The sequence below is a fragment of the Streptopelia decaocto genome (assembly GCF_964273445.1).
Source record: "Streptopelia decaocto genome assembly, chromosome: 18".
Taxonomy (NCBI): domain Eukaryota; kingdom Metazoa; phylum Chordata; class Aves; order Columbiformes; family Columbidae; genus Streptopelia; species Streptopelia decaocto.
The window spans coordinates 4,219,109-4,246,122 of NC_138673.1; the positions used below are offsets into that span (position 1 = coordinate 4,219,109).

Here is a 27,014-nt window from a genome sequence, read left to right on the forward strand (position 1 = left end):
TTGTCTTGTCTTGCAGTGTTCACTGCTTTTTGTGTAGTGCTGTGCTTTGCCTCTCCCCTTGGCATATGCAGATTCGCAGAGTTGATTAAGACCTTTGGCCCATGGACACTTAGCTAGCATCATTTCCCTGGTTAAAACTCTTTGCACAGATCACCTTGAATAGAAATCTCTGCCCATATTTGAACTGCTGAGAAGAAAGCCTGCTGTGTTCTGTGTTCTACATTTGTATTGTAGACTGGCTGTCCTGGGACAGCTGGAAATTAATGCTTTTAAAATGCTGGAAAGACTGTTCACTTGAGCTGGCTTACAGAACTAAGCAACTTGATATATCCCCTGAAATACCTCCCGATCTCTCAAAGGCAGCTGAAAGCTTTTTTCCTTATCTGGGAGGAAGATAAACCTCCAAGACAGACATGTATAAATGTGAACTTGTTCTGCCTGGTGGCTTGCTCGGTTTGCTGTGGATGCTTCTTAAACAACACTAATTTCAATGCTGCTCTGTGCTATGAGATCTGAGGCTGGCAAAGGTATCTGATGCTGAATTACTTTGTGGTGATTATGTGTACATGTGCTTTCATAGATCCCACTTTGCTGCTCCTGAACTATAATACTTTCCATAGGCTGCTCGCTACTGCCCTGGGCCAGTTCTGATCGCACGTGTCCTGCATCGCAGCACAGCCGCCCCAAGGCGCTGCAGCAATTGCAGTGGTTTAGAGAGAAGTTCGATTTGAGTGCTTGGTTCTGCTCCTGTGAGATGAGAGGGGGTTTGGTGATTGCGGAGGGTAAGACCATTGCAGACTAATGCCATTCAGCTCCTCTTGATTTTTTTTTCATTTTTGGTTTGTTCATCACTGCATCATCTTCTGTGGCAATTTTGAGGTATCATTTCAGATTGAAGCAGAAGATGGTTCATCTGAGATGAATCCCTTTCCTTTATAAGAATTGAAAACCTTTTTTGTTAAACCTGCCATTTACTTTGCCATGGTACAGACATTTGAAAAGTCGTTATTGCAATGAAGACACTAAATGTTAAAGACACCCTAATTCTGAGGGAGTTATTTTGCTCATGGGATCTGGCTACTGCCTTGCTTGTTAATATTTTACAAATAATCTAAGCCTCTCAAACTTCACATAATCTGACATTCCCAATTATTTTTTTGAAGCACCCCTTCGCTGGCTGTTTAAATGTTACCTCCAGCAAGCTGTGCTCCTGGCCACTGCTGCCCCCTCTCCTGGGACTCAGTCTGCCTCTCAGCAAGTGAGTGACAGCAGCTGTGACATCTCTTCCTCCTCCTCTTCCTCCTCCCTGCTTGGATTCAGCCCCAGGAATCTGCTCCCACAGCTGCACCAATTCTGCACTGACCCCCCAAGGAACATCTCAGTTGTATGAGTTGATGTTGCCCGTGCCCACATGTGCAGCCTCGAGCTGTAACAGCACGTACTCCTCCAGCTGGTGCTCAGAAAGCTGCTTTTCCACCACATCATGGGCTTCAGCTTTCCCTGTGTGTGGTGCAAGTTGTGTTTGGGGTATTTCCTGCACTCTTGGTGGGTATTGGAAGAAGAGGTTGGGGTGTACAGGCTCTGAGGTCTGGGTCAGCATCAGCCAGGTGCCAGATGGGAGCGTGCACAGGAACAGCTTTGGAAACAGAGGTCTCCTGAGCTTTTGTTCTCATCAGGCATCAAACTGAGTGATTCAGATGTTGTCTGGGCTGTGTGTGCATATTAACAAACCTGGTTCCTTCATATTGCTGTCCCTAGGGTCACTTGGAGGTGCGGCAAACCATCCGGTATGGCTGGGGATGCAGTGGGACATGCGCTGCATGGTCACGCAGCACAATGGGGTTTGGTGCTCTCTGCCCATGCCAACCTCTCCGTTATCCCATCCTTCACTGTCGTGGTGTCAGGGCTGATGTCAGGCTGGCACAGCAGCCAGGGTCATTCCCCCACAAGGCTTTTGTGTCCCTTGTCACAAGGGCAAATGGGATTTGTTATAATCTGAGCTCAGGTCGTCTGCAGGGACGGTGCGGACATGTGGAGTTGGGTGTTGGGATGGGCTGGGTTTGTAGTCGCTACTGGGATGTTGCAGCGGTGGTGAGTGGAAGCACTTAGTATCATTGCAAGCAAAACTTGTGGGATATGTGGGCTCAGTACCTCTCACTGACCATTCCCCATGCTTTCCTGGCTGTAACATGCAAAATAAACCACCTTCAATGTCCATACACCAGTAACAGCTTTAAAAGATTAAAGCAGAAGTGAATATAGTCCAGCATCAGGGCCTGATGCCTGCAAGTTTCACTGAACCTCTACTGTAAAACATGGCAGCCAAACCTGTTGTAGAAAAGTAGTTTGTAGCCAGGGCTTGAGTACAAAGCAGCACAACGCCTCTTGGATTCATTGGTGTTGTCACCACTGGTTAAACTGTGCCGACAGAGCTGCACCCAGGCAAATACTGCTCTGGCAGGGCTCCTGTTTCACTGGTGTTATCTGGAGTGTTTAATGTTAATATTGCTCTCACTTCGATAGATTTGGCACTCCTAGGTGTTTTCTTGTTACAGGAATTTCCTTAAGTAGAAACTTTTTCTTCAGAGTAATTTTTGGTTGATTATTGCTTATATATGCAATTAGTGTAATTGCATCTGATTATGCAAATTTATTTAATCATATAATTAGAACATGGAGGGATGAACTATAATGCAGTTGGGAAGTCTTTTGTAAAACTTCCTGAGCTCAGTGCTCTGTGCACGAGCTGGTTGTTATCTTTCGTGCTATAGGCTGGTAGATTGGAGATTTTAGTTCAGCATCCTGGCTAATTTCAAAACATATTTAAAGCGTGCTGTTAATTGCTCTTAAATTTGGTTACATCGCCTTCATGGTGTGAAGGTGTATAACTAATTTTTTCACATGATAGTATCTGTCTTGCACCTGCATCCACATTTTACACCCAGGGACAGGAAAGCATTGGTCCTGCGTTGGACCCAAACGCTGGATCCCATCTTCAGCCGGGGTCTCTCTTGGGAAAAGAGGGAGAGCAGGACGAGCATGGAGTGATGGGTCCTCAGGGTGCTCATCTGTAGATCAGGGGCTGAAACCGGCCCTGAAATCCCTTTGGAAGACACCCTGCCTTGGTAAGGGCTGCGGAGGAAGAGGTAGAAATGGTGCATTTTCCAGATCATGTTCTGGAGATGTTTGTTGTCATTCATGAAATCTGACAGGAGCAGGGGCCTGAACCTGCTTGTCAAATTGCTCACGCAGTGCTTGAATTGCAAAAATACTGTTCTTTGTCCTTCAGCGGTTACTTTTAAAGCTGTGCTAGGAGCTTCGCAGAAGTAATGAAAGCACCTCGCTTTTATGATCTAATTTTCAGCTGTGGCACAACAGCCAGGCTTGCTGCCAAGAACTGTGGAGAGAAGAGAGAAAAGGACTAGGATGATTATAGCAGGATCGAGTGATTTCTCAGCGAGACACAATTGGCTGTGCTCTGCAACAAGAGCCTCATGAGCCGCAGGATAAAGCAAGCGTATGGCATGTACGCTGAAAGCACAAACAGTATATTCTTATTTATTATTTGGGTTGCATTAATGTCTTCTGCTTCTAGTCAGGAATCGGTACCAAAAGCCATTACTCTCTTCCCAGCGAGAACACGCTCCAAATGGCTGGTCTGGTGTACATCTGTCTTGATTATCTCTGCAAGGCAGCAGGGATTTACTTGCTTTTTGGCTTTACAGAGCTGCAACTTCTTGTTCTTCACCGCTCAGTTTGGGCTGCCTTTTGGCCAGTGGATGTCTGAAAGTGGTTTTTGTAGATATGAAGAAGCTGCTAAACCTGGGAACTGAGACATGAAGCTATAAAGTCACTTTTCTGTGTAGTCTGTAGCAAAATGAGGAAATTAAGCTGGTTTTGCTGAGGCCCAGGGACTTTTAACCTCCCCATCCTTTCTCATAGGAACGTTTCTAGGTGGCCAAATGGATGGAGCAAGCAGTAAGCTAGATTTACAGTTTTTTATTTTTCAAACAATGCTTTGACATACATTATTGAGCAGCAAAATTAGTTGCATTCACTCATCTTCCACTCCTACATACAATACAGAGAGATTTTCTCCAGAACCATATTCATTTCAAAAGGTTGTTTTGTACTGTGCTCTGCTCACTGCCTGCCTGGGAAACATGTGCAGCCATTTGATAAATATATTGTTAAAAACACCGATGAAGTGGCATTCTGCCTGCAGCAGAGGAATAGCTACAGGGAAAAATGGTAAATAAGATATGTGTAAGTAAATTAATTTTGCTCATATAAGCTTGTTTGCAGCTTTAGTTCATGTCTGCAGCATAATCCTCTGATCTCCAGCAGGTGTTTAGTGTTGCGGGGATCAGACTGGTGACTGTGTGAAGAGCATTGGGGCCAAAGCTGCGCAGGAGCCTGTAGAAGGTGCTGATGGTGTCTCAATTTCACTGGGATTTCCCATCACAGCAAAGCAGGGTTGTGTTACAGCCTGGCAAACTGCAAATCCAGCATTGATTTATTTTTGCCTTGGAGAAATAAATAATTGCCTTTTGTACTGAGTTTTATGCACAGTAAGACTGGTCTGTGCGTAACTGATTCGCTTATTCAGAAACCATTGCTTTCCAATATGTTTTTGGAGGATTTATCAGTGAAAAGGAATCCTTCAAAACTGCAGAACCTGAAACAAAGCCCAGCTCTGCAGATGAACAATTATTTTATCTTAAGTCTTGCTAGATATTTTTTTTAGCGTACTTTTAGCAGCACAGTGTTATTTGTGAGGCTGTATGGGTCTGTTTGTTTTGATCAGATAAACTGATTTATGGGGTGTATCTTAAGTTTATCTATTTAGATTGTCAGTTAGCTGACGATTTATTTTGCAGGCTGAGCTGGGGGTGAGAGCTGTGCAAATGTGCTTCTGTTGAGGGGGTGACACCCTGCGGAGGTGACAGGGTGGCCGCAGGGCTTGCGTTCTGGCTCTGAAAGGCATTTGTGCTTTGGGATTGAAGAGTTTAAATATAGTTTTAATAGAAGCTTTTAAAGCTGATCTCACCATTTCATTACTGTTTGAGTGAGTGACGCTTCTGTCAATTCGTTTCAAACAAGCCTGCAGAAAAGATGGGAGAAGAGGGGAAGATTATACTGGGGTGGGGAAGGAGATGAACAGTGGGCTGTGAAGAGGAACATGTTGGGTTTGGATGTTCCTTTCTGTGATGCTGAGTGCCCAGAGTGTGTCCCCTGTGATTGGCGCACGACCTAGGGTGAAACTTCCCATCCAGATATTTCTCTACTTTCCTTTGGATATAAAAGATTGCTTCAGCGTGGCTTCTGCACTTGCAGGGATTTTTATGCGTAACCTGCTTTGCATGTAGAGAGCCAAAGGTTGCAATATTTCAGAGCTAATTCTGCACTGAAATGCACTGGGTGCAGTCCAGGATGCTGTGACTAAAACTAAGTTCTCCCCTGCTGTCCCCAGACACTGCATGGAGGGATGAGAAGATGCATCTTTGGGGCAATTAAGGGGTGACAGCCATGTGCTGCAGAGCATTTCCTGCTCTGGGTTGTGTTGGGAAGACTGAAATCTGTTTTAAATTAAGACTGAAATTAGCATCCAGGAAACAGTAATTTTATTCAGCAGTTTTAATTTTGTGTTGTATTTTTGTGTTCTGTAGGCCTTTTCCAAAGGAAAAGCTGATTCCCACATGCTGGTAATTGTAGGTGCTGTTGATTCACAGCTTAGTGTAGCTTTTATACGTGTTGGGCAGCACGGATAGTGTGTGTTTGCACACCGGCTGCAACTGGGAGGAGGCCGGGGCGACCCTGGAACCAGACTTGCTTTTAAATTTGACCTTTGCTGTTGGCTATGTTGCAAATAACTGAGAGTGTGGAAGTCACCAGCCATGGCTTGGCCTCCAGGCTGTTGTGTGACACTCTCTAATGACCTACAGGGCTACAAAGACCACCGCGGAACCCTAAATAGCTGTGGATTTGCTATGTGCGTTGAGGTTGGGTATGTAACGGGCTCTTTTACCCTATAAATGAGAATTCAAGAGGTCAAAAGTTTGACTCTTTACCCTTGGCTTGTTCAGAAGCTGTACTTCTTCCTTTATTGTAAGGCCTGGTTGACTGTCAGTCTAGCTACAGAAGGAGTTCCCTTTAGCTGTGTCACTTGTTGCACATCAGATAAAATCTCATCTTTATCACTTTCATATCTAGCTCAGTGCTCAAGTTTGCCTTTCCTTCTGAGTGTTTGCAACTTGTTCACAGCCTGCCAGTGTTTCACCTTTGCTTTTTTTTATGTTGGAAGAAGCCAGATATGGGTGTCTTGGTTATGTTTGCATTGAGTGAACATTATTATTCATTTTACCTCTGTTTGTGTTTCCTTTTAGGTATTTCATGGAGAGGTTCCTTCATGCCATGTGCTGTCTGTGAATGACAGCATCGCAGCTCTCTGCAGTGCCATCTGAGACCATACGGGCTGGACGCAGCGATGGGGGACTCTCCAACAAGTGCCATCGATGTGGGCATAGGCACGTGCTGCAAAGACACGCAGACCGAACTGGCAGAGCGGGTGGCAGCCATAGATGTGGCTGTTGGCCCAGACAGAAGTGACCAAAATGGTGAAGAAAACAATGAAGAAAATGACACAGTCTTTTCTGATAATATAAAGGACATCCAAAGAAACGGAGTCAACAGTGACGTGGGAATTAATGAATTTCTGCCTTCCCAACGGTCGCAAGATGCTCACTTGAGGCATGTTCCCAAGAGACCTCTCACTAGACCTGTCTTATCAAGTAGGAAGTTGTCTCTTCAGGAAAGATCATCAGGAGGTTATTTGACCTCTAGCAACACTCTGGGTTGTGGTCCTTATGCCACAGGGCCATCGCCACGTATAGTGAGGAGACCAACGATAGAGTCCAATCGGGTCTCCATATCGGATTCTGAGGTAGGCATGTTCTCCCCTAGAACTGTGGGGTGGAGGTAAGTCTGTCTTAACTGGTAATGTGAGCCTGCAGTCTTTTGCAGTAGTAGGTCTGAAAGCACTGTTTTTTATAAGGGGAAAAAAAATCCCCCAAACCAGGACCATATTAGCTTGGAGTGGCTGAACACCTTTGCTTCCATCCCTCAGACCTCTGCTGGGTGCAGCCCTGGCTCCTTCAGCCCTCTCCTGCCTGGGATAGCCCCCACAGGGGCTGGACCCCCGTGTTATGTAGCAGTAGAACACAGAAGGCTTGTCAGGTTGTTCAGTGGAAGGGCTGTGGCCAAATGGCTTTGCTTTCATGTCTTTGCTGTGTGTGCCCTTGGGGAGTTTATCAGTCACAGCGGCTTTGCTGCTGATATTTTATGGATTTAAGCTTCTGGAGATTATGTATCTCCTGTTGTATTTTGCCGTTATTGAAAGCATGATTTAATTTTATAAAGAGCTTAAATGCACTGATGCTTCCTACTCTTGTCAGGGTTTTCCTTTGTCTTTGAAGTGTTTGCATGGGTTATAACAGTAGTGGGAACCAAGGGCTGTGACCCTATTTCTTCAGAGGAGTTTCTTTGGTTTGTTCCTGCCCGTCTGTCTCGTGGCTGCTCTCTTGGTACCAGACCTGGGCTCAGGCCTGTCCCAGGGTGTTAATGGTCAAGTGTATTGATGGAAGGGGCTGCTGGCTGCAGCTCCCTGTGTTGTGCTGCATGGGGAACCCTCTGCTGTCCTGGGGAAGGACAAGGAGCAAGGTGTCTGCAGCTTTACTTTGCAGCCTTTCTTCCCCACTGACACGCAGGCAGTGACATGCTGTCACCTCAGAGGGAAAGGCCACTCGAACCACACTGCCTGGTGTTGCGCTGAGGATGCCAAATCTGCAGCAGTGCCCATGGGGAAGGGGCCTGCAGATCAGAGTTCAGCACGGCTTTCTTTGAAAGCCAGGTGTGATGGAGGTGGTGTAAATGAGTGGTTCTTGAAGCCAAAATGGTTTGTAAAATGCTGCTGGCTGGGGAAGGATTTTAAGTGGGGAATGGGCTGTCTGGAGTACTGGGGAGGGAATGTCGTCTCTGCAGGGCTGGCAGCTGGTTTGCGGAAAAAACACAGACTCACACCTGAATTATCCCCCAAGCCCAGGCTGTGTGTTTCCTGAGATTTTAATCTACTGTTTGTGCAGGAAAAGTTTTCCTTGCCTTGCCATTTGTCTCCAGCTGCTCACCCAGTGAATTCAGCTCTGCAGCTGTGCCTGGGCAGTGAAGCAGGACAGAGACAGCAGTGGGGGCTCAGGAGCAGTGCCCATCTCACTCTTCCTCACCCCATTGATGGGAATGTGTTGCTGAACATGGCTCTGCTGGTGCCACTGTGCCAACGTGGTGCTCCCAGCTGCGATGCCTAAATGCCACTGTGGTCCCACTCCATGTCATAAGGAACCCAAATCACTGGAGTTTAGACTTTTGCCAGTGTGGGTCTAAGTGACCTGGAGCTTAACATCTGTGTGGCTTAGTGTTTCCCTCCTGAAAAGTGGGTGTTTTCCCCTTGCAGATCTGAGAGGACGGGTGCAGTGCACGAGCAAATTGGCCAAAGTTTTGCACTGCAGAGCTTGCAGCATCTGTGATGGTGGCAGTGTGCTTTAACAGGGGGATGGGGAGGGAGAGGAGCTGGTTCTTGGAAGCAGACGTGACTTGAGTGCCAGCTCTCCCATCCTGCAGTACTTTGACTGTGCCAGGAGTGGGGCTTGTCCGAAATCCATTTTGAAGTAACTGCAGTCGAGTGTGACTAGCACATTACCATCTGCAAGCAAATTCAGAATACTCTGTCCTCTCCCACAGCATCTGCATCTTGGGGAGCAATAGTTACAGCCTTGAATTAGCAAATCTGAGTTTGGAATGCAGATGCAGAGCCTTTCATTCCACTGCTCCCACAGCAGTCCCTTACACGCAGTGCTGCGTTTTTAATGGTCACTTTGATAATATAGAGCCCTGCTCTGGTTCAGCTCAGATGCTTAACAAAGCTGTGCTTGTTGGAAAGAATCATTCATATTAATGGGGAATCGCTGCGGTAGAAGGGGGAAGGGAGCCCAGGCGAGGGCTGTGCACGGTCGGAGGTGGGTGCTCGCCCTTGCTGCGGTGCTTTCAGGAGCTTCCCAGCCGATAAGTACATTAGCTCTATCCTGTAAGGAATAGGAAAACGACTGGAAGGTTGCATGCTTGTTTATAGGATGAAGTTTGAGGCTGGCCATTGAATAAGGAGGCATAGGTGTGTGACAGCAAGGCGAGCGTGCAGCCTGTGCACAGCCCAGCTCCAGCATCCTGTGTCTGTCCTACCGGTTGTTGCTAAGTGGTTATTGCATGTTTGTTGTGTTCATTGCTGTGAGAGGCACTGACAGCCCAAATCCAAGCTATACAGCAGGGAGCTCGGAAGAAAACTGGAGAGCAGATCGGTTGTTACATGCATTTGCTGAGTATATTTGCTCCACACAATTAGCACAGCCTTGAATGTGGGCAGGGAAGACTGAGCAGAGCCAGGAGGTATGGGCAGGGTTTCTAAGAGTTACAGGGAACGTTTGGCCCTTTGGGGGATAAAATAACCCTGTGGTGAGAAATACAATCGTGATGTACTTAGCAGCAGCTGCTGTTGTGTTTTCTGTTGATCATTTTGATATGCAGACCCTCATTCAGCAGGGAAGCTGGTAGGTCACTCTGATGGGATCCAGCTCACTGGTCAAGGCATTGCCCCTGGTCCCCCTGCAAAAGTGACCCTTTGACACATCTCATTCTGGGCAAGCCACACATTTGTACTCGAGTCCCTGTCTCTCACCTGCTTAAAGCCATTTTGGAGTTGCTCCTTTCTCCTTGCATTGTGTATCCAGCATCATCAGGCAGTGCCTTTCAGGTGGCAGGACGTCCATCGCTCCAGCTTGTGGCCACTGCCTGAGTTACAGTCTGTGCAAAAATGAAGTTCATGAGCATTCAGGCTTTATCAGTGGCACGCATGCAGGTGCCGTACATCAGGAGCTGAGATGGATGGCACAGCTGCATATAAAAAATTCTTGTGCTATTCCGATAGCCATCTAGGACTGAAACTGCTTTCCCTCCGCAGTGACAGCAGGAGTGGCAGCTCACTGCCTTGCTGTCAGTGGTTCTGTATCCTTCACTGACCCAGAGAAATAATGGAGAGGTGTGCTACGGGGAGATGGAATGTGGGGATACAGCAGAGGCGAATCTTCTGTTGTTCTCTGCTGAATTATGGAAGAACCATGTATTCAGTTAGATGCTTCTGAGCTTTTTTTTTTAGTGCTGGTCTAATACTTGTTCACAGGCTGGGAGGAAAACTTATGTTCAGGGATCAGAGGGCCAAGAGCTGAAGCAGAGCCTGTGACTGCAGGAGGATTCACCTGGTGAATCCCCAGGACCAACACCACGAATATCTGCATTCTGAGCGGCATTGCTTGGGTCTGTTATTTAGGAAGACGGCAACTCCAGGGCTGGCAGGGCTGCAGCAGAGCCAGGGCTTGTTGTCTTGCACAGGGGCAGCTCCCTGTCAGCCGTGCAGGGCCACCAATTAGCTAATTGCCCTGGGACAGATTGCTGACAAGTCTGGATCTGCAATATTAACTCTGCAAGAGAAGTAATGCATTCTGCTCTCCTGACAGCATTACCGTGTACTTAATTAACTTGATCTGTCGTATCTCTATCAAAATTGATCTGTAATTTTTAAAATTTCCTACTCATTCCCTACCTTTCTTAGATTATGAATGGCTTGTGGCCTGGAAGTTTCTTTCAGCACCATCTTCTCTGGTAGGAGCGCTGCTAGGCTAGTGGGGTTTCTGCTGCCTTTGCTGCCCATCAGTGCTTTGCTCTAAGAAGGGAATGGCTTTGCCTTTAGCTGTGGCACAGAAGTAATTGAGCTGAAGCTATTATGGGTACATAACTCTGCAGAGCCCCAGAGTTTAGGTTGCTGGCCCATACTACCTCTGATGTGGCATTCCCAGCTGCTGCTCGGTGCTGGCAGCATGGTGAGCAGAGAGGGTTTTCCTGGGGCTGCTGAAAGCAGCTTCTGCTTTGCTGCACGGATGATGCTCTAGTGCTTATACGTACTGGGGCAAGACTCTCTGAGCATGTTTGTGCAGATTGATGGGTGTCTTGTTACTGTGTTTGGCAGAGCTTGTCCCACCTAAAATGGCAGGGCTTGTGTCTGAAAGGGTAGAGGTGCTGAAAACTGGAAATGGCATTTGCAAATGCAATGCTGGTTTTTTTCATTCTGCCATCCCAAACCAAAAATTTTAGTTAGCCAAGAAAAGTCTTTATTGGAGTCTGGCTAGAAGAATAAAATGTCTTTTTCCAGGCTTTCTCCCCAGACCTGTCAGCACAGTTAATTGCTTTATTCCTTCTCTTTTTCCAATCTCTTATTGCTGAATTGTCTCTTCTCTTTCATATGTTCCTTTTCTCTCTCTGCATCCACCCACTCCCTGGCATCCTGGTTCTTCCAGCCCCTGCATCTCCATGGTCTCTCCACCCTGGGACCAGCAGGAGGTTGTTCCAGCTCCTGGCTGCCTGGATGGCTGCACACATCTTGTCAACGGGCTGGGGCCGTGTGTGCTTCAGCAGGAGAGGATGAGTCAGGCCAGTGCATTCTCCCTCCTCAGTGCTGCATGCAGGGAGGAAGATGAGCTTACAAAGGGAATTTTCCTACACTTGATGTCCACGTCTTGTCCCAGAGGCATGGAAAATAAATTGCTTCTTTGTCCTTTGTTTCCTTGGCTCTTCACATCCTTATCTTAGGTCTCCTGCTCAGAGGGGACCAGGGCAGTGGTGGGGACTGATCTGCTATGCAGTGTGAGCTGGAGAGCTTCCCCTTCCACCCCACGAGTCCCCCAGCCTGATTTCTTCTGGAGGTGTTACTGTGGTGCTCAAACTAGAGCTGTCTTGAAAAAAACCAAAGGTACTTGGAAAATATGTCTTCAAAGAAGTATCCCCCACAGGCATTGCTAATTTATTTTCCTTGGATTAATTAACCTTTATTTAAAGTTACATTTCCAACTTGTCTAAGGGCAAGGTGTGAGAGAAGGAGAAAGCCCAAAGCTGCAGCTGTGGAAGGGCTGGATTTGGGCTGTAGATTTAGTTGTGTTTTATGATTTTTGATCAATTTTTACTTTCTGTGGCATTTATTCCCCCCTTCCTTCTCTTGATTAACACCTTGAACATGTTAACAAATGAGGCATCTTGGTTTTTTAAGGCAGAACAATTAGTGCACACTTGGACAGATACAGCACTCTAATTCGCTGACAGCTTTTCATTAAAGGATCTCATTGAGGTTCTTGTTTGTATTTATCAGCAGTTGCAAATACATTGGTGTGACTAAACCAAGACGATTGTACAACATTATCTTTAAGAAACGCTTGGCCCAAAGGTAGGTGTTTTCCCCTGATAAATGAATAGTACAATTATCCTACTTACTGCAGGAGAACCAAATAATATCATAACAGCCCTGCCAGTCTGCAGCAACCTGTGGCAGGAGTCACTTGAGCTGTGAATTGCGATCTTTCTGCAAGAAAAAGATAGAAAGCACCTATAATATGGTTTGATTTTTGCTGTGTTCAGCTCAAGTGCTGGAAGCACAAGAAGCTGAGATGCTTCTCACTGGTGATTATCTGAGCAGGGAGTGATGGAGGAGTGGATGGCGTACAGATGCAGTGAGAGTGAGTAGAAACTCAGACTGCTGCAGACCCTGTCAGCAGTTCTCCCTTCCTTTATTCTCCTTCCCTGTGATGATCGCTTGTGTTAGGAGTGTTTTCTGGTTGGTGATGGGGAAAAGTCAAAATTATTGTCTACCACATCTATGATGTAATGCATCCCGAGAGACAGAGGATGTTGCTTTTGGTGTGGATGCTGCACAGGGCTGGTGCTGTAACACCCCCTGTTCTTACAGCATCTTGCACCGCTTCTGCTTTCTTTTGTGGGAAGGCTTAACTAGCTGTTTGTGTATTTTATGTCAGTAATTAACCCTGTAATTAATGAGGGTGGAGGGGTCAGCTCCAAGTGAAATGCAACCGTGGAGGTTTTGCTGCTGCTGTGGAAGAAAGTGTTCTCTGTCAGGTAGTATGATACTAAAGAAAAGGGTGGACTTGGCATTGGGTGACTGTGTGGCTCCTCTTCTTCCTCGGCTTCCAGCAGTTGACACCTGGGGCCACCATCACTTCCTGCCTGGCTCCCCGTCTGTCAAGTGACTCCGCAGCCCCTCGTTACACCCCTGTCACAGCTCGCTTGGGGTCTGCATCCACCCTTGGGTTTCAGTGCTGGAGAGCTTGCAAAAGAGATCAACCCTGCTTAGGGGTGATTTATTTTGGCAAGTACAGTGTTGGCTGAAGGGAATCTGCATTGTTCGCATTGCACTGCAAAGGAGTTTGTCTCCGGGTGCTCTACTCAAAGAGCAGCTGTGATCCAGGTGAGGGTTCCCCTGGGCACAGCTCTAGGCTGAACCTGGAGCGATGTTGGGGATCTGGGGTAGAGGGGCCTCTGGTGTTACACCAGCACAACTGGAGTCAGAATTCAGCCCATAATTGCTTTGTCCTGGGCTGCCAAAAAAAAACCAAAGTGCTTATCATGTTACATATACTAGTTTAAATACAATTTAGTCTTTCATTATTCAGCACTCTGCCTCTGCTTGATACTGATTGAAACTCAGTCATTTGCTTTTACCAATACTCTAATTATGTTCTCCTTTTGATCCACAGGACTGTGTGCAATTAAACCAGTACAAGCTGCAGAGTGAAATAGGCAAGGTATGTTACTGGAGCTCCTGTTTGTCACAAGTGACTTTCATGGACACAGAAGTACAAGTGGAAAGACTGTGCCATCCCGAGGCTCCTTGCAACTCGTGTTTGTTTGGGGTTTTTTATTTGTTTTTTTTGCCTTATTAGAGCAAGTTTTGTTCAAGGTCAAAGTGGAGCTACTTCCTCGGAAATCTAAATTTATTCTTCTTCCCTCTGAAGGCAGTTAAGCTGGCTCCCTTCCAAGGTATTCGCTTGCCAAATGTAACACTAAGTGCCTTTTGATGTATTAAAACAGCCCAACAAGGCAAGACAACCAAAAAAGATCATGGCAGGTGTTTGGTCCCCATCAGGACTAGTTAAAGTTTTATGTCCATGAATGAGATGCTAGTTTAATTCTAGTCCCCATTTAAAAGCTGCGGAATGATTCAGAAGAGATTTCTCCCAAGTTATTTAGAGGTCTGGGCTGGTGAGTGGTTCAGACACCCGCACATTTGGACGTCTGCCACCACTGCAGATGGGTCCACGAGTGCCGGTGCCATCTGGAAGCTGTGTCTACCTTTGCAGTTGGAACACTGCAGTCTCAAGGGACTGCACCCTGAGCTGCAGAGACCTTCACCTTAAGTTTCATTAGCCCAAACTCCTCCCCAGAATGAGAGGCCCCGGGCTGCAGGAGGAGATACCCTTTCCCATGTGTGCTGTGTGCTTGGCTGCTGGCAGTTGTGGTGTAAGGCTGGAGGTACCACTGCTGGTGGTACAGCAGATCGTCTGAAATGCCCATACAGCTTCAGTCCTGCTTATGGCTTTTGTCATTGGCTTAAGTATGATTTAAGGAGAGTATGAAGCCTTTTCTCTGGTGGACTTGCCCCTATCTCTTCCTTCCCTGTGGATCACAGCAAGTCCATCAGCACCCTGAGGGTCTGCTGGACCTGCTGAGCTTCTGGATCAGCCAGATGGCTTGTCTGTCTTCTCTGAGACCTGAACCTTCATTCCAGCTCGCAAAGTCGAGAGAAATGCTTTGAAGGCTGTAATGTTCACCCCACTCACTTATTCGGCAGGCAGCTGTCAGGGATGATACCTAGCCACAGTGTCATGTCTTACTTGCATACAATGTGTAGCGTTGACACAGAACTGCAAAAAAAAGTGGCTTGGATGGAGTTTGGCTACCAAGAGACGGAAAGGTTTCCTGCTGAAAGTGGTCTTGCACAGAAGTGTAGGAAAGATGTCCATGCAGAATTTCCAAACTTGCACAAAAAAATCAATCTGCTTGAAAATTCTCTCTTCTCCACACCCATGTCTGAGTCAGGGCAGACGCAGTGGCTGTGGCTGAGGGCAGAAGGTGATGAGCTAACGCTCAGCTCTCCAGACATTGCTAATCCTCAAATGCCCCTTGGCTCCAACAGAGCTGCCAAAATCTATGACCTCGCTGCAGGGGCTAGACATGGCCTGGCGCCTTGAAGGGGTTTTTTATCTGTGTAAGGCCATGCTTTACAAGCCTTGAGCAGCAAGGAGATGAGGTGAAGCTGCTGAACTTACTGTGCAATTTGTGTTTATTTTTAGGGTTCCTACGGTGTTGTGAAACTGGCCTACAACGAGAATGACGACAAGTATTATGTAAGTGTCTCTTTGCTTCTCGCTGCTGCCGTTGCTCTTCTTTTCCCCATTGCACCCCTGAGAACTAGGTCCCCTTTCCCTTGCTGGTTTTAGCATATATGCATTTCTGATTTGTGTGGCATGCAAGGAGTCAAACTTCCCCGCTGGGCATGGAGCAAGGTGCTGCCTGCGTGTCTGCCTGCGTGCGGTGCCGAGCAGGAGCGAAATCGGGTGGGCTGCCTTACACAACAGGCAGGGAATGCGGCAGCAGGCTGCAGAAGCGTATCGTTGATTTGTCTTGACATTTTCTAGCTCTGAAGCAGGTCACCTGAAATTAGAGGCATGTGGGTGGTGGTATTCAGCACCTGCTGTGCATTGGAAGATTGGCCTGCGTGTTTTGTAAGGGAATGGGGGAGTTTATCAGAAAGATGCTGAACAGCGTGGCCCAGCTGGGCAGTGCCTGGCTCTGCTGCATCTTTCCCCCTTGCGGGATGCCTCCTGCCAGGTCATGAGGTGTAGGATGCAGGGCATAAGGCAGACTTTGGCTTTTAAATCATATGTTGAGCTGAAGCCAGAGTTTGCAGGGGTTTGAATTTAAAAAGGCTGCTTATGCTGAAGGCTCTTTTGCTGTCCCTCTGCTTTCAGAAGCAGGCAAATCCCAGCTGGGATTCCTGCAAAAGCTGCTTGTGGAAGATGTGCTCTTGTCCCTGGGCTTGCCCTGTGGCCTGTTTTGCTCAGGCTGAGAGCAGGAGCTGGGCAGCTGTCGGAAGGCGAACTGCCTTGCTGCGCGTGGCTGTGCCTGAAGGCTTGTGGGAGCAGCTTTCGGCAGTTTTTGGTGGATCCCAGGGTGGGTTTGTGCCCAGCAGAGCTGGATGGTTGGAGTGCTGTTGGACCTGAACCCAGCTGCCCTCACTGGGTAAAATGTGGTCACTTTCCTGCTGCTCCCCAGATAGTTTTTTCCTCCCTGACTCTTGAACCTAGAAGTGACAGACCAGGTTGGCGCAACCGGGTGGGAGTTGCACGCCAGTTAGCATTAATTAGCTCTTCTGTGCTTCCAGTGGGCATGAAAGAAATGCTTTGAAATGAAGGATGGAAGAGATGAGAGAGAAATCTGGACAAGGTGTCCAGGAGCTGGCCGAGCAAAGGAACCACAATTCTTTCCATCCCTGTGCTTTCCAAGCTGAGTCACCCACCGCAGCAGAGCTGCTGCTGTTTCCAATGGCTCCTGTTCTCCAAGCCCTCCCTCCCGTGCCCTGCAGCAGGATGGTTTTGTTCTGCAGAGAACCATGTGCCTTCCCTGATCCATCTGTCCCCCAGTACAGGCAGTGCCAGGACCAGCAGCGCAGAGTAGCAACACATCACATAGTGTTTTTTTCCAGCTGAAAGTATTTTTATTTGAAAATTGTAATATTTATTTTGTCATTGCCCTTTTTTTCTGGGAATACTGGTACTGTGGGCTGCCCAGGGTGGCCAGGGTGGTTGTCACAATTTGCAAGGAGAGGTGGATTTAGGTTGGTATTGCCTGCTGTGTGCTCATCCATGTTTTGGATATAGGTTAACTCTGTGGATGTAGATTTATCTGGGCAAATCAAAGCCAAAAGTGAAAGCCTGTGTCCAGGTTAGCCTGGTATGTGTTAGTTAATCCCCACTTAATCTCTGTTTCTTTTTATAATCTAAGCAAACACTTTAAAGCTGCTGCAGCCCAAGAGTGGCTCCTATGCCTGGACACTTCTGTTTCAGCCTCGCTATCCAGAGAGGGACAGGGTGACCCCCTTACTGTCAGGATTGCTGGGACATGTTCTTCGGTCATCCCCAACCCTCCTGTTGTGGGGGTCAAGGCAGGGTCTGAACCAGCTCTTGGCAGTGACCCTGGGGCTGTGGAGCTGATCCTGGGAGGTGTATACAGGGTGGGGAGATGGGACCAGAGCGAGAGTATTGGTGTCTGCCTGCATTGTATTGCGGTGGGTGTCAACATATGGGAGAGGAGAGGGCAGGTGACTGTGCTGCTGCCCAGGGGCTGTGATGCTGAGTCTGTGTTCCCTGTGCTTGCTGCCTTTTCGAGCTTTCCCCTTCCCCAGCTGCTGTCACAGCAGACACACTGTGGCCCTTAATTCTTCCAGGTGCCCATGCTTGTGTTTTCTAGGGGTACAAGCTGTGATGGGGGGACCTCCACTTTTCCACAATGCTAAAACAGTCCAGGAGCTGGCAGACCTTTCAAAGCTTCAGAGAAATAGCAGCAGATTGCATAACTGGCTGATGGTTGCTTAGCTCCCCATGTGTCCCGGTGTGTCTGACCCACGTGCTCTCCCAGCGCTGAGAACTTCTGTGCTGATCGCTCTGGCCGAGGCTGCGTTGCAGCGATGCACCCTGACCCCCTGGGTACCTAATGCAACTGCCTCTCACCAGCGCTTAGTAATAGCAATTGCAATTCTGACAGTTGGGAGGCCCTTTTCTGTGTGTTTATTTTCCCCCAAATTTAGCTCTGGAGGGTTGTTTTTGTCTCAGTAGTAAAAAGCAATAACAGGTAATTGTTGGAAATCAGTCTCTAGAGTAGCACCTAATAACTAATTCACACGTGCAATGTTTTAGCATGAGCCAGGCTCTTGCTCCCTGTTTTGTTTTCTTTAAGCTAGTGTGCTGCAATAAAAAGGATCAAAACTTTTAAGAAAGCAGAACGTTTTTATTTTGGAGTATAATTCAGAGTGTGACTCCTGATTCTTGCTGGGACATGGGGCCCTTTGCTAGGACTCTTTGTAAAGACAGAGTTTATAGGTACCAGGAACTGTATGTAGTTCCTGTCAAAGCAAAAAGAAAGATTTCTATTGCTCTACTGAGTTTTGCATCTGGCCTAGAATTAGGAAAAACTCTCAAGGAAAAAAGCTGATCACCACTTTTCTGTTGTATTTACTTTGTGGGTTTTTTTTACCTTCCATTAAAGATGAGTGAATGCTTCCAAGAGCTTTATCCTTCGCTGCTGTGAACAACTGCGGTGCTGTGGAGAGCTGTGAAAGCGTGCTGACTGACATCAGCGGGTGCAGGGAATGTGTTAGACCTGGGAAACTGAACTTTGAACACCAAGTGTGTGACCCTGGAGGAGACCCCATTGGGATGTGGAGCTGGGTCGCAGAGCAGAGGTCCCTGTCACCGTGTTCCATCCCTGCTGCTGCTGGGGCACATGGAGCTGTTACAGCAGCATTTGCGGGGCTCTGCCAAGGAGCCCTGTACAGCTGGAAAGGGTTCAGTGTCTCACTTTGCAGGAGGTGCTTTGACAGTGACTGGGGGGCGGGAAAAGGAGAGATGCCAAGCTCTATGAAAAAGCAGCAAATAAAAAGCAAAGGCAAATGTGTCCAGGCGGAGATCTAGTTTGGAGTCATTGTGCTGATGGAATTTGATTCTGTGATGCCTCGGGTCATGTCTCCTTCCTATTTGCAATCTTTAAATCAGTTTGCAGAGAAAAGTGGTTATGATGGACATTTGTTATGCTACTTCTGGACAAAAGCAATAGCATTGTAGGTTGTCAGTGGGTTTATCTTCTTTTTTTTCCTTTTCTTTTTTAATCTGGTTTCCTAAGAAACAAGATGTGTGTGATTGTGCTCTCTGCTTCTGTTTGTACCGAAGAACCTTTGCATGGGGGACTGTTTTCTACCAACTGTCAGTGCTGGGGAGAAATTCCTTCCAAGAAGTAAAAGAGATGGCTGAACAAAGTGCTGGTGCTGAGGAGAAGGCAGCCAGCAGCAAGCCCTGAACCTTACCAGCCCTGGAGAAGCCGCTGTGGTTGCCACCCAGGTGGGAAGGGAAGGCTCAGGTCCCCTGTTTCTCATCCTCTGGCTCACATAACAGCTACTGAACTGCTGACAAATGCAGGGGCAGGATTTTAGGGGCACGGCAGCCAAACCTGTCCGTCTGATTTAGGCTTTTCTTTTCAGTGCTGGTCTCTCCCAGCAGAGCTTCCCTCTTAGCCACTTTGAGGGATGTTGTGGTCAGACAGGACCCATGAGGAAGGGCTGGAGGTGCTTTCTGGTCTGCTCAGCTCTGCAGGGTGCTGTCACCCACTAGCAGACGATTTAGGTGGCTGGTAACAATTTTTGAGCAACATCCCCCTCCCCTGGGAGCTGCAGGTAGGGACTGTGCACAGGTATTCTGCCCGTGCATGGGTTTGGGTCCCTTGCAGTGCAAGACCCACTGTTACCAAATAACACAACACCCTGAGTGCTACGAAAGCATCACAAGCTGATAAGTTTGGTTGGCTCGATCTGTTTTATCACGCTTCCTTCCCCAAATAATGGCCATTTGGCTGTTGTAACTACCAGCAGCAGGATATGGGCTGGAAGCCTCGCTGTTATGACAGCAGCTGTGTCCCAGACACCCCATCTCTCCGTAAACCTCAACCGCGACAGAGCTTCTTTCCCTCTGTGTCCTTACAAAACAGCTTCCCTGTGGCTTCCAGCTGCAAGGTTGCTAGGAAGAGAGCGGTAAACTTTAAATAATAAATGTACATCAAAGAAAAGCACATGGTTCCTGCTGACTCTCAAAGGAAAATGTCACAACCCATGTCCATGTGTGAGTAGTCAGAAGGAAGGTGGGTGCAATGGCATGTGTGGAGGAAATTTCCTCCAGGTTCCCTTTTTTCCTGAGGAAGCTGAAGGTGCACTTGCCAGTGCAAATGGAATACTCCTGGGCTTGGCTCTGAGCTGGTTCTTTATCACAAAGGCATTATCTGGGCAATTACCTCTGCCTGGGAGCACTAATGTCTTTGGCTCTTTCATGCATGTGAGCCTGCAAGGAGAGGTTTGCTCAGGCATCCCTGCGTTGTTCCTGTTATGTGCCGCGAGGAAGCCTTGTCCTGCCAGCCAGCGCTGTAATTAAAGTGAGACTTCACCACCATATGCTCTCAGCTCTGCTCTTGTGGCAATTAAGCAGCTCTGGCCTGTTGCATGATGAAGCTTGCTCTTCATCCTCCCGTTTGTGTTTGACAGTGCAGTGGGACAGATCCTCTCCTGATCTACCCCTATTGTGTAGCAGCTGCTGCTGCTGCTCCAGAGTTGGTGTAAGCATGTCCTGAGGCTTCTTCACAGCAATAGAAGGAGTTTACAGTCAGCTCACCTATGATATAGGTGAGCCCTAGTAATGTCCCCATTGCCCTTTGTAGCACCCTGCAAGGAGTTTGGGTGACAGCAGTAGCTCTTGTCCTTGAGAACAATTCTTGTTGCTGCTGTGGCCTCTCCCCAGAGCCTGCCCGGGGAAGGACTTGCCTGATGCAGGCACGGCTGGTGGATGTGGTTCGGTTCCTCAAGCACTGATGCAACTTTGGAGCTTTCAGCAGCAAATCACATCTTCTATCTCTTCTTTCTAAAGCTCCTTGCCAGAAGGCAGAGAGGACTCAGGGTGGGATTGGCACAAGGGCAGCCTGCCCCTCCTGGGCTGTGGCACTGGTTTAAAGAAAAACAGGTGGATGAACCCCTTTGATTTTTTTCCCATAAATTTTCATTATGGAGAGATAAAAGTGAGTGGTGTAGGAAGATGAAAGCAAGGAGCGTGGGAAGCCCTCCAGGCTTGGTCCTGGCCATCCTTGGAGGTGGTTGTGCATGCCTTGGATCCTCTTTCAGCAGACCGTGAATCATTTGGCTGCCTGTATTGGACACAGCACTGTGCTAAGTAACAGATAAGCACTTCTGAGTCTGTCTCTCAACACCATCATTTCCAACAGTTGGCTCGGGAGCTGTCAGGCAGGACTGAGAACTACACAGTGTCTCTTCTCAATTACACATGGGTGCAAATCCAGAGGATTTCACTGAATCAGTACCAAAAATAACAATCTTTTCAGCGAGCCGTGAACCTGGCTGCAGCAGGAGCACTGATGGGCGATGGGGATCCTGGGCGTGTGGTGGCATCGCTGCCAGGAAAAACAGTTTGGGAAGGAGCTCACCGAGATGGTTTTGGCGACTTGTTCTTGCTGTACGTGTTAAAAACAAGCAGCGTGCAGAGCCTACCTCTGGTATTAATGTTAAGTTCCTCTGCATTTGGCTGTGTCCTGCAGGAGTCCTCGGTTAATTATATGTCACAGGGGTCACTCCAGTGTGAATGACAGATTTGGATGTCTAATTAATAGGAGTAACTACCCGTTCTAGGGGACAGACAGAGTGACTGCCTCAGATCCTGGGGGCGTAGATTGTTTTCCTGAGCAAATTGCACCATGAGCTGTTTTCTCATGAAATGTTTATCTGCTGGGCTGCTCGGGGCTGTTTGAGTGGCCCCAGAAAGGTTATTAACGCACAGAGCAGATGGAGGCACGGAGACTGTTTATTAAATGCATATATTGCCTTTTGCTGTTATGTTAATACCTATGGGATGGCAGAAAAAATTACCCTGACCCCCTCCCACACCTCAGCTGCCCGGGCGTGCGACACTGCGGCATTAGATCGGGTAGGAGAACTGAGAGAAGCCAGTGGCAAAAACCTATTTCTTTCCCCGTGCTCCTGCACAGAGCTGGCTCCGCCATTTCTGATGGTGCGGGGACAGATGCTCTGTGAAATATCTCATGGCCTTGTGCATGGTGCTGGATCTTGCTGCAGGTCCTCTGTATTGCTCTGGTGGCACAGTAGAGTTTTATGGGGCAAAAACATTCTCTGAGAATATAAAAGACTCCCCTGGGCAGTGCAGAGCTGGTGGAAGGGCTGTGTCCTCACCCTATTCCTGGCCTGTGATGTAGGTTGGTAGGGTGTTAGTGGTGTGGCTGTGACACTCCAGCTCTGTTCCTTCCTAAACCCTCTGGCAAAGTAAAAGTGGAGCAGCCTGGAAGTGTCTCTGACTGGTGGCATGGCCACAGCATCATCCAAACCAGCAAATGCCAAAAGGTCAGCTGGAGGAACCCACCTCTTCTCTCAAATGCCCCAAATGCAGGAATTCCTCTTTTTTGTTTAATTTAAAATAAACCAATTTATTTTCTCATGGGGAAAAAAAGATGAATGAAACTAGTGGTTGACAGTGCCTTTAGGAAAGCTGGGGTCAGTGTGTATGTCTGTTGTAGCCACCACTAATCAGAAGATTTCTTCTCTAGGTTGAGGAACAGACTAGAGCCAGTCCCTGATGCCCAGCGCACTCCCAGGTCACAGCAATGAGCACTTTGGCTCTTGTTCAGTTTTAACACTGCTTTTTCCTCTTTCATTAGGCTATGAAAGTTCTCTCCAAAAAGAAGCTCTTGAAGCAGTATGGATTTCCACGTGAGTATCTCACATTTAGAGGTCTGCCTGTTGCACTCAGCCAGGTGAATCTCTGTAGCAATGTTGCCTGCAAGGGCTGCAGAACTTGGCCTCATTTGAAAGGTGCCCAAGTAGTTGGGGGGCTGGTTGAAAATGCAACGGGTAGTGAAAGGGCAGGCACAACGTCAGGGAAATTCAGTGCACTTGGTAATTAGGTTTCTGGCTTTGATTTTCTTGGTCTCTTTGAAGTGCAGACTCTTCAGCATTAACCATCCATAAAGCCTAATTAAGTGCTGGAATCCTGTCCTCCCAGGGGTCTCCCACCCCCTCAGGTAGCACCAGGCTCCAGGACCTGCTGAATAGGCCTGAATAGGACATGGAAATCTCAGTTTCAAGTGGAGGCTGTAATGCTGGCAAAGTGATGATCTTCCAGAACAGCTGAAGGTTTTCTGCAGAGGAGCAAGTGGCTGCTCACTTCTGCATGTCAGACACCGCAGAAAAATGAGTTTTTCCTCACCACGTTTTCACAATTGCAGGTCGGCCTCCTCCCAGAGGGTCAAAAGCATCCTCCGGAGAGCAGTCAAAACCCATGGCACCACTGGACAGGGTCTATCAGGAAATAGCCATCTTGAAGAAACTGGACCACATCAACATCGTTAAGCTGATAGAGGTGAGCTGCTTCTCCACCATAAGCTATTAATATGCTGAAACAAGTCTGGGGTGTATTGCAGCAAGAGCATCCTCCTTCAACTGTTCCCTACTTCAGCCAAAATCAATTTAAAATAGTTGTTCAGAAATTTAAGCTGGGGATTCCAAGCAAGATGATATCAATGTATGACAAACTGCCATACTGATCCTGGGCTTTGTGCAGCTGGCTGTGCTGGTAGAAACAGCAGAGAGCTTTGACCAGTGGAACTTGTGTGTGACAAGCCTGGGAAGGTGCACAAGTGCAAGGCTTCAGTGCCATTTTCAATATTGGCTGAGGTCAGATTAGGACAAGCAGTGCCTTTGTTGGTAGGCTGTTTCTTCAAATACAGGCAGAAGCCCAGATTCTTCTGTAGGCAGGAAAATCTGTGTCCTTCAGAGCCCCTTTCTCTGCAGAATCTCTAAATATTAGCCTAAGCTGTTCTCAGCACTCTGCAGCTCAGCACAGTGTACAGGAAGCAGTAAAATGTTATTTGATTAAAAATCTTTTTCTGCTGTTTTTATCTTTTTCCCCTTATCTGTTATCAATTACAGGTCCTTGATGATCCTGCAGAGGACAACCTGTACATGGGTATGTGAGTCATTGCAAACTAACAGAACCACCTGGGCTTAGCCCTAGTGATGCAAGTAACATGTACCAGGGCTGGGGTTGGTACTGGGAGGAAACCTGCACCAGCTTCAGCAGACTTCTCTTTTCTGAAAAGTTAAACACCTCTAAAGGCAGCTGGGATGGAAGGGCCCCTCGCCGTGGGGTAGGGCAGCTTTGTGTCTTAACACAGCTGCCCACATCTCCTTGCCAAGGGGACACTAAAAAGATGTGACAGCAGCTCTGTTGATTCCAGTGCTAGAGCCAGGAGAGAAAGGAAAGATGCAGAATGTTTTCTCGTCCTCCTGGTACGAGTTTGGTCTCTCCAGACTGCTTCTGTAGGCTGCGGACAGCAGTAGGGACCCCAGAAAGCAGCCTTGTCTCAGGATGTCCTCTGTGACCCCTGCAGACACACTGAAGCTGGAGAGCAATCTGAGCCACTGCAGACCAGCTTGTTGTGCTTGTTCTTTCAGCTGGTCTAACTCACATCTGTAAGCAGGGCTGCCTGGTGCCTTGGGGAGGGTGATCTGCTCAAATTTCTTGGGAGGTGCAAGAAAACCCTTAATTTACAAGGAAAGATCTCTCCTACTACATAAAGGCAGATCCTTCTGTATGCAGAACAGGTCAGAGGCAGGATCAGAAGAACACGTTGCCACTAACCCAGGCTGAGGCAAGCTCCTAATCAGACACAAAAACTCATGTGCTCTGCAAACCTCAACTCACACCAACAAATCCTCTCTTCCTGCTCCTGCCAGGGATTGTATACCTGTTTGACAGCCATGTGCTGCTGATTGACACAGGAGAAATGGAGCAATGTGTTCTTAGAGCATCTCTGTTAGTATCACCAATTTAGCAGAGATATCACATCAAACACCCTCCTTGAATGTACTGGAATCAGAAAGGGCTGACACCGGGAGCAGCAGCAGTGCAGTTGATAAACTAGCACCCGCTGTCTCCCTGCGTGGAGCAGGCAGGAGGTGGGGATATTTGTCTTTGAAGAGATTAATATTTTCATTTTTCCTCCCCTGGTCATGGGGGAGGAAAGAGAAGTGAGTGGAGATAAGTTGATTTTGCAGGTGTGGGAATAGATGTGGTTTTGTAGGTGATAAAAAAAATGAATAAGCCCTGTCCTCTCTTCTAGCTCATTCATAGTTTGATTTTCTTTTCTTGCAGTGTTTGACCTCCTGAGGAAAGGGTAAGTAGCCCTTCTGGGATCCCTTGTGTTGAAATTTTTGGTGTTCATCATTAATTTTCTAGGAATGATGTGGTGGAAGGGAATGGGCTCAGAGGACATGTCCTGGTGCCTGGCTTTGATCTGGAAAACAAATTTGATGCCAGCTCCCCATCAGGTGCCTGGAAGAAAAGGGTTAAATAGGAATGCTGTCCTGGGATAACAGCCACATTGTGGCTTCCTTTGGCACAAGGGGTCTCTGGTTACATCAGCATTGACTTGCCAGCCACTGTTTTATTTTGCCCCTAGTGCTAACATGTTGCAGGAGGCTGTTTTTTTTCTGCATTTTTCTGTAGTAAAAGCGATAAGATGGTGGGAGTCTCCTTACTGCTTTTTACTACATCTGCGCTGATTCTGCAGCTCTGCAGAGTCACAGTGAGGTCGGGAGAACTGCGCCCAGGGCTGGGGAGATTCCCAAAAGGCTTATTTCTCTTTCTGGCCCCATGAACAAGTCTCTTGCAGGCGACCAGCTCCAGCAGGTTGCTGGTGAGCAGGCTGATGACTGTCCTGTAGGAAAGGGGGAGAAAAAAGCTTCTGTAACCAGCTGTGGCCAGGGCCAGAGAACATGCAGCTTGGCCGAGCACAGCCTGTCTGCCTCTAGCAGGAGGCAATTAGACTCCATTAGTGGCTCTGCCACTCCTGCCGCTCACATTATTTTCTCCCTGGTTTCATCAGAAAAAAAATGTGCAGGAAGAGGGAGGGGAGACAGTGGCAGAAAAATGCAAATGGGAGATGAAGGTCATTGATCAAATGGGCAGCAAGGGAGAAGAGAGCAATGCTGCAGGAAGGATTTGCTGCTGGGTGCTGAAAGGAAGAGCCACAGAGCCTGGCTGTGGTGAGGGGCTTTTCTCTGACAGGCTTTGACTGGCAAGGATGGTGTCTCAGGAATGCTCGCTTAAATCCAGCTTGAGTCAGTGGGTGTTTTGTCCAAATGCAAGGTCAAGCTGCCAAACACAAGCAGGATTAACCCCCAGTGCAGTGAAGTCCTTAGCTCCTGCCATTTATCTACTGGGGAACAGAAGATGCTGACAAGCTCTTACAGCCTCTTTGCCCTCAGCTTTCAGCAGCACAGGCAGAAGAGGGGCTTTTAGCAGATACTGTGCAGCTCTCAGCATTGGCGGCACACAAAGGAGATGAGAAACTGAGCAGGTAACCTTGGCTGTTTAGGGCTGAACGGCTGAGTTCTGGTGGTGGTTGAACCCTGAAGAGCAAAATAGGTTTTCTCACAATGCACTGGAAATGTTTCCACTTAGCCTTTGAGCTGATGGTTCTTGTCTAAGTTCTGCCTTGGTTTAACTAGCTGCACGCTGGCGTTGCTTCAGGACTGAGCCCCAGCAGGTGTGACATCCAGTACACAACAACAGGCACTGTCCCCACTGCTGCCTGGTATCTCCTGGTGATGCTGGTGCTCACAGCCATGAGCAGCTTTAGCAAGAAACAAAAGGCCGGATCCAGTTTTGTTCTTTCACTACACTGATACTGTTAGAACTCCCAGTGAATTAAGTGTTTGCCTTGTTTTGTGCAGGCAGCAGCAGTTAATCCTGGTTTTGGTGATGGCTCCGTAGCTCACTCTGGCTCTGGGACTGCAAAGCCACTCATCACTGCTATCCCACCTCGCTAGCCTAGGTGTCACCACATCCAGAAAGGACAGCTGCACCTCTGTCCTGTGTCACAGCAACCAGAACCTTCTGAGAGCCTGACCCTTGATGCTGGGGACATAGGGATGGAGAACCCTACATTCTGCAAAGTACTCGGTTACTCTCCTTCTTCCCAACAGGCCTGTCATGGAGGTACCAAGTGACCAGCCCTTCAGCGAGGAGCAGGCTCGGCTCTACTTCCGAGACATCGTCTTGGGCATCGAGTACTGTGAGTACCCCCGGCGCTGATGGCAGCTTTGCAGAGCGCGTGTCGGCCTCCTGCTCGGCATGGGTGAAGCCTCTCGAGTCTGCTGGGCTCAGTCAAGCGAG

The 27,014-nt window shown here is 48.0% G+C and overlaps 1 protein-coding gene across 2 annotated transcripts in view; it reads left to right on the top strand.

The window, feature by feature from the left end:
* The window catches only part of CAMKK1 (calcium/calmodulin dependent protein kinase kinase 1), an 80,456-nt gene that overhangs the window by 27,359 nt on the left and 26,083 nt on the right, over positions 1 to 27,014 (top strand). The window contains exons 2-9 of one of the 2 annotated variants that reach the window (XM_082068890.1): positions 6,387 to 6,943; positions 13,698 to 13,745; positions 15,294 to 15,347; positions 22,495 to 22,546; positions 23,062 to 23,195; positions 23,765 to 23,801; positions 24,990 to 25,011; positions 26,825 to 26,913. In XM_082068890.1, the coding sequence (XP_081925016.1) occupies positions 6,488 to 6,943; positions 13,698 to 13,745; positions 15,294 to 15,347; positions 22,495 to 22,546; positions 23,062 to 23,195; positions 23,765 to 23,801; positions 24,990 to 25,011; positions 26,825 to 26,913 (892 nt within the window). In that variant the 5' untranslated portion in view covers positions 6,387 to 6,487. The remainder of the gene's footprint in view (positions 1 to 6,386; positions 6,944 to 13,697; positions 13,746 to 15,293; positions 15,348 to 22,494; positions 22,547 to 23,061; positions 23,196 to 23,764; positions 23,802 to 24,989; positions 25,012 to 26,824; positions 26,914 to 27,014) is intronic. The other variant, XM_082068891.1, reaches the window with a different exon arrangement.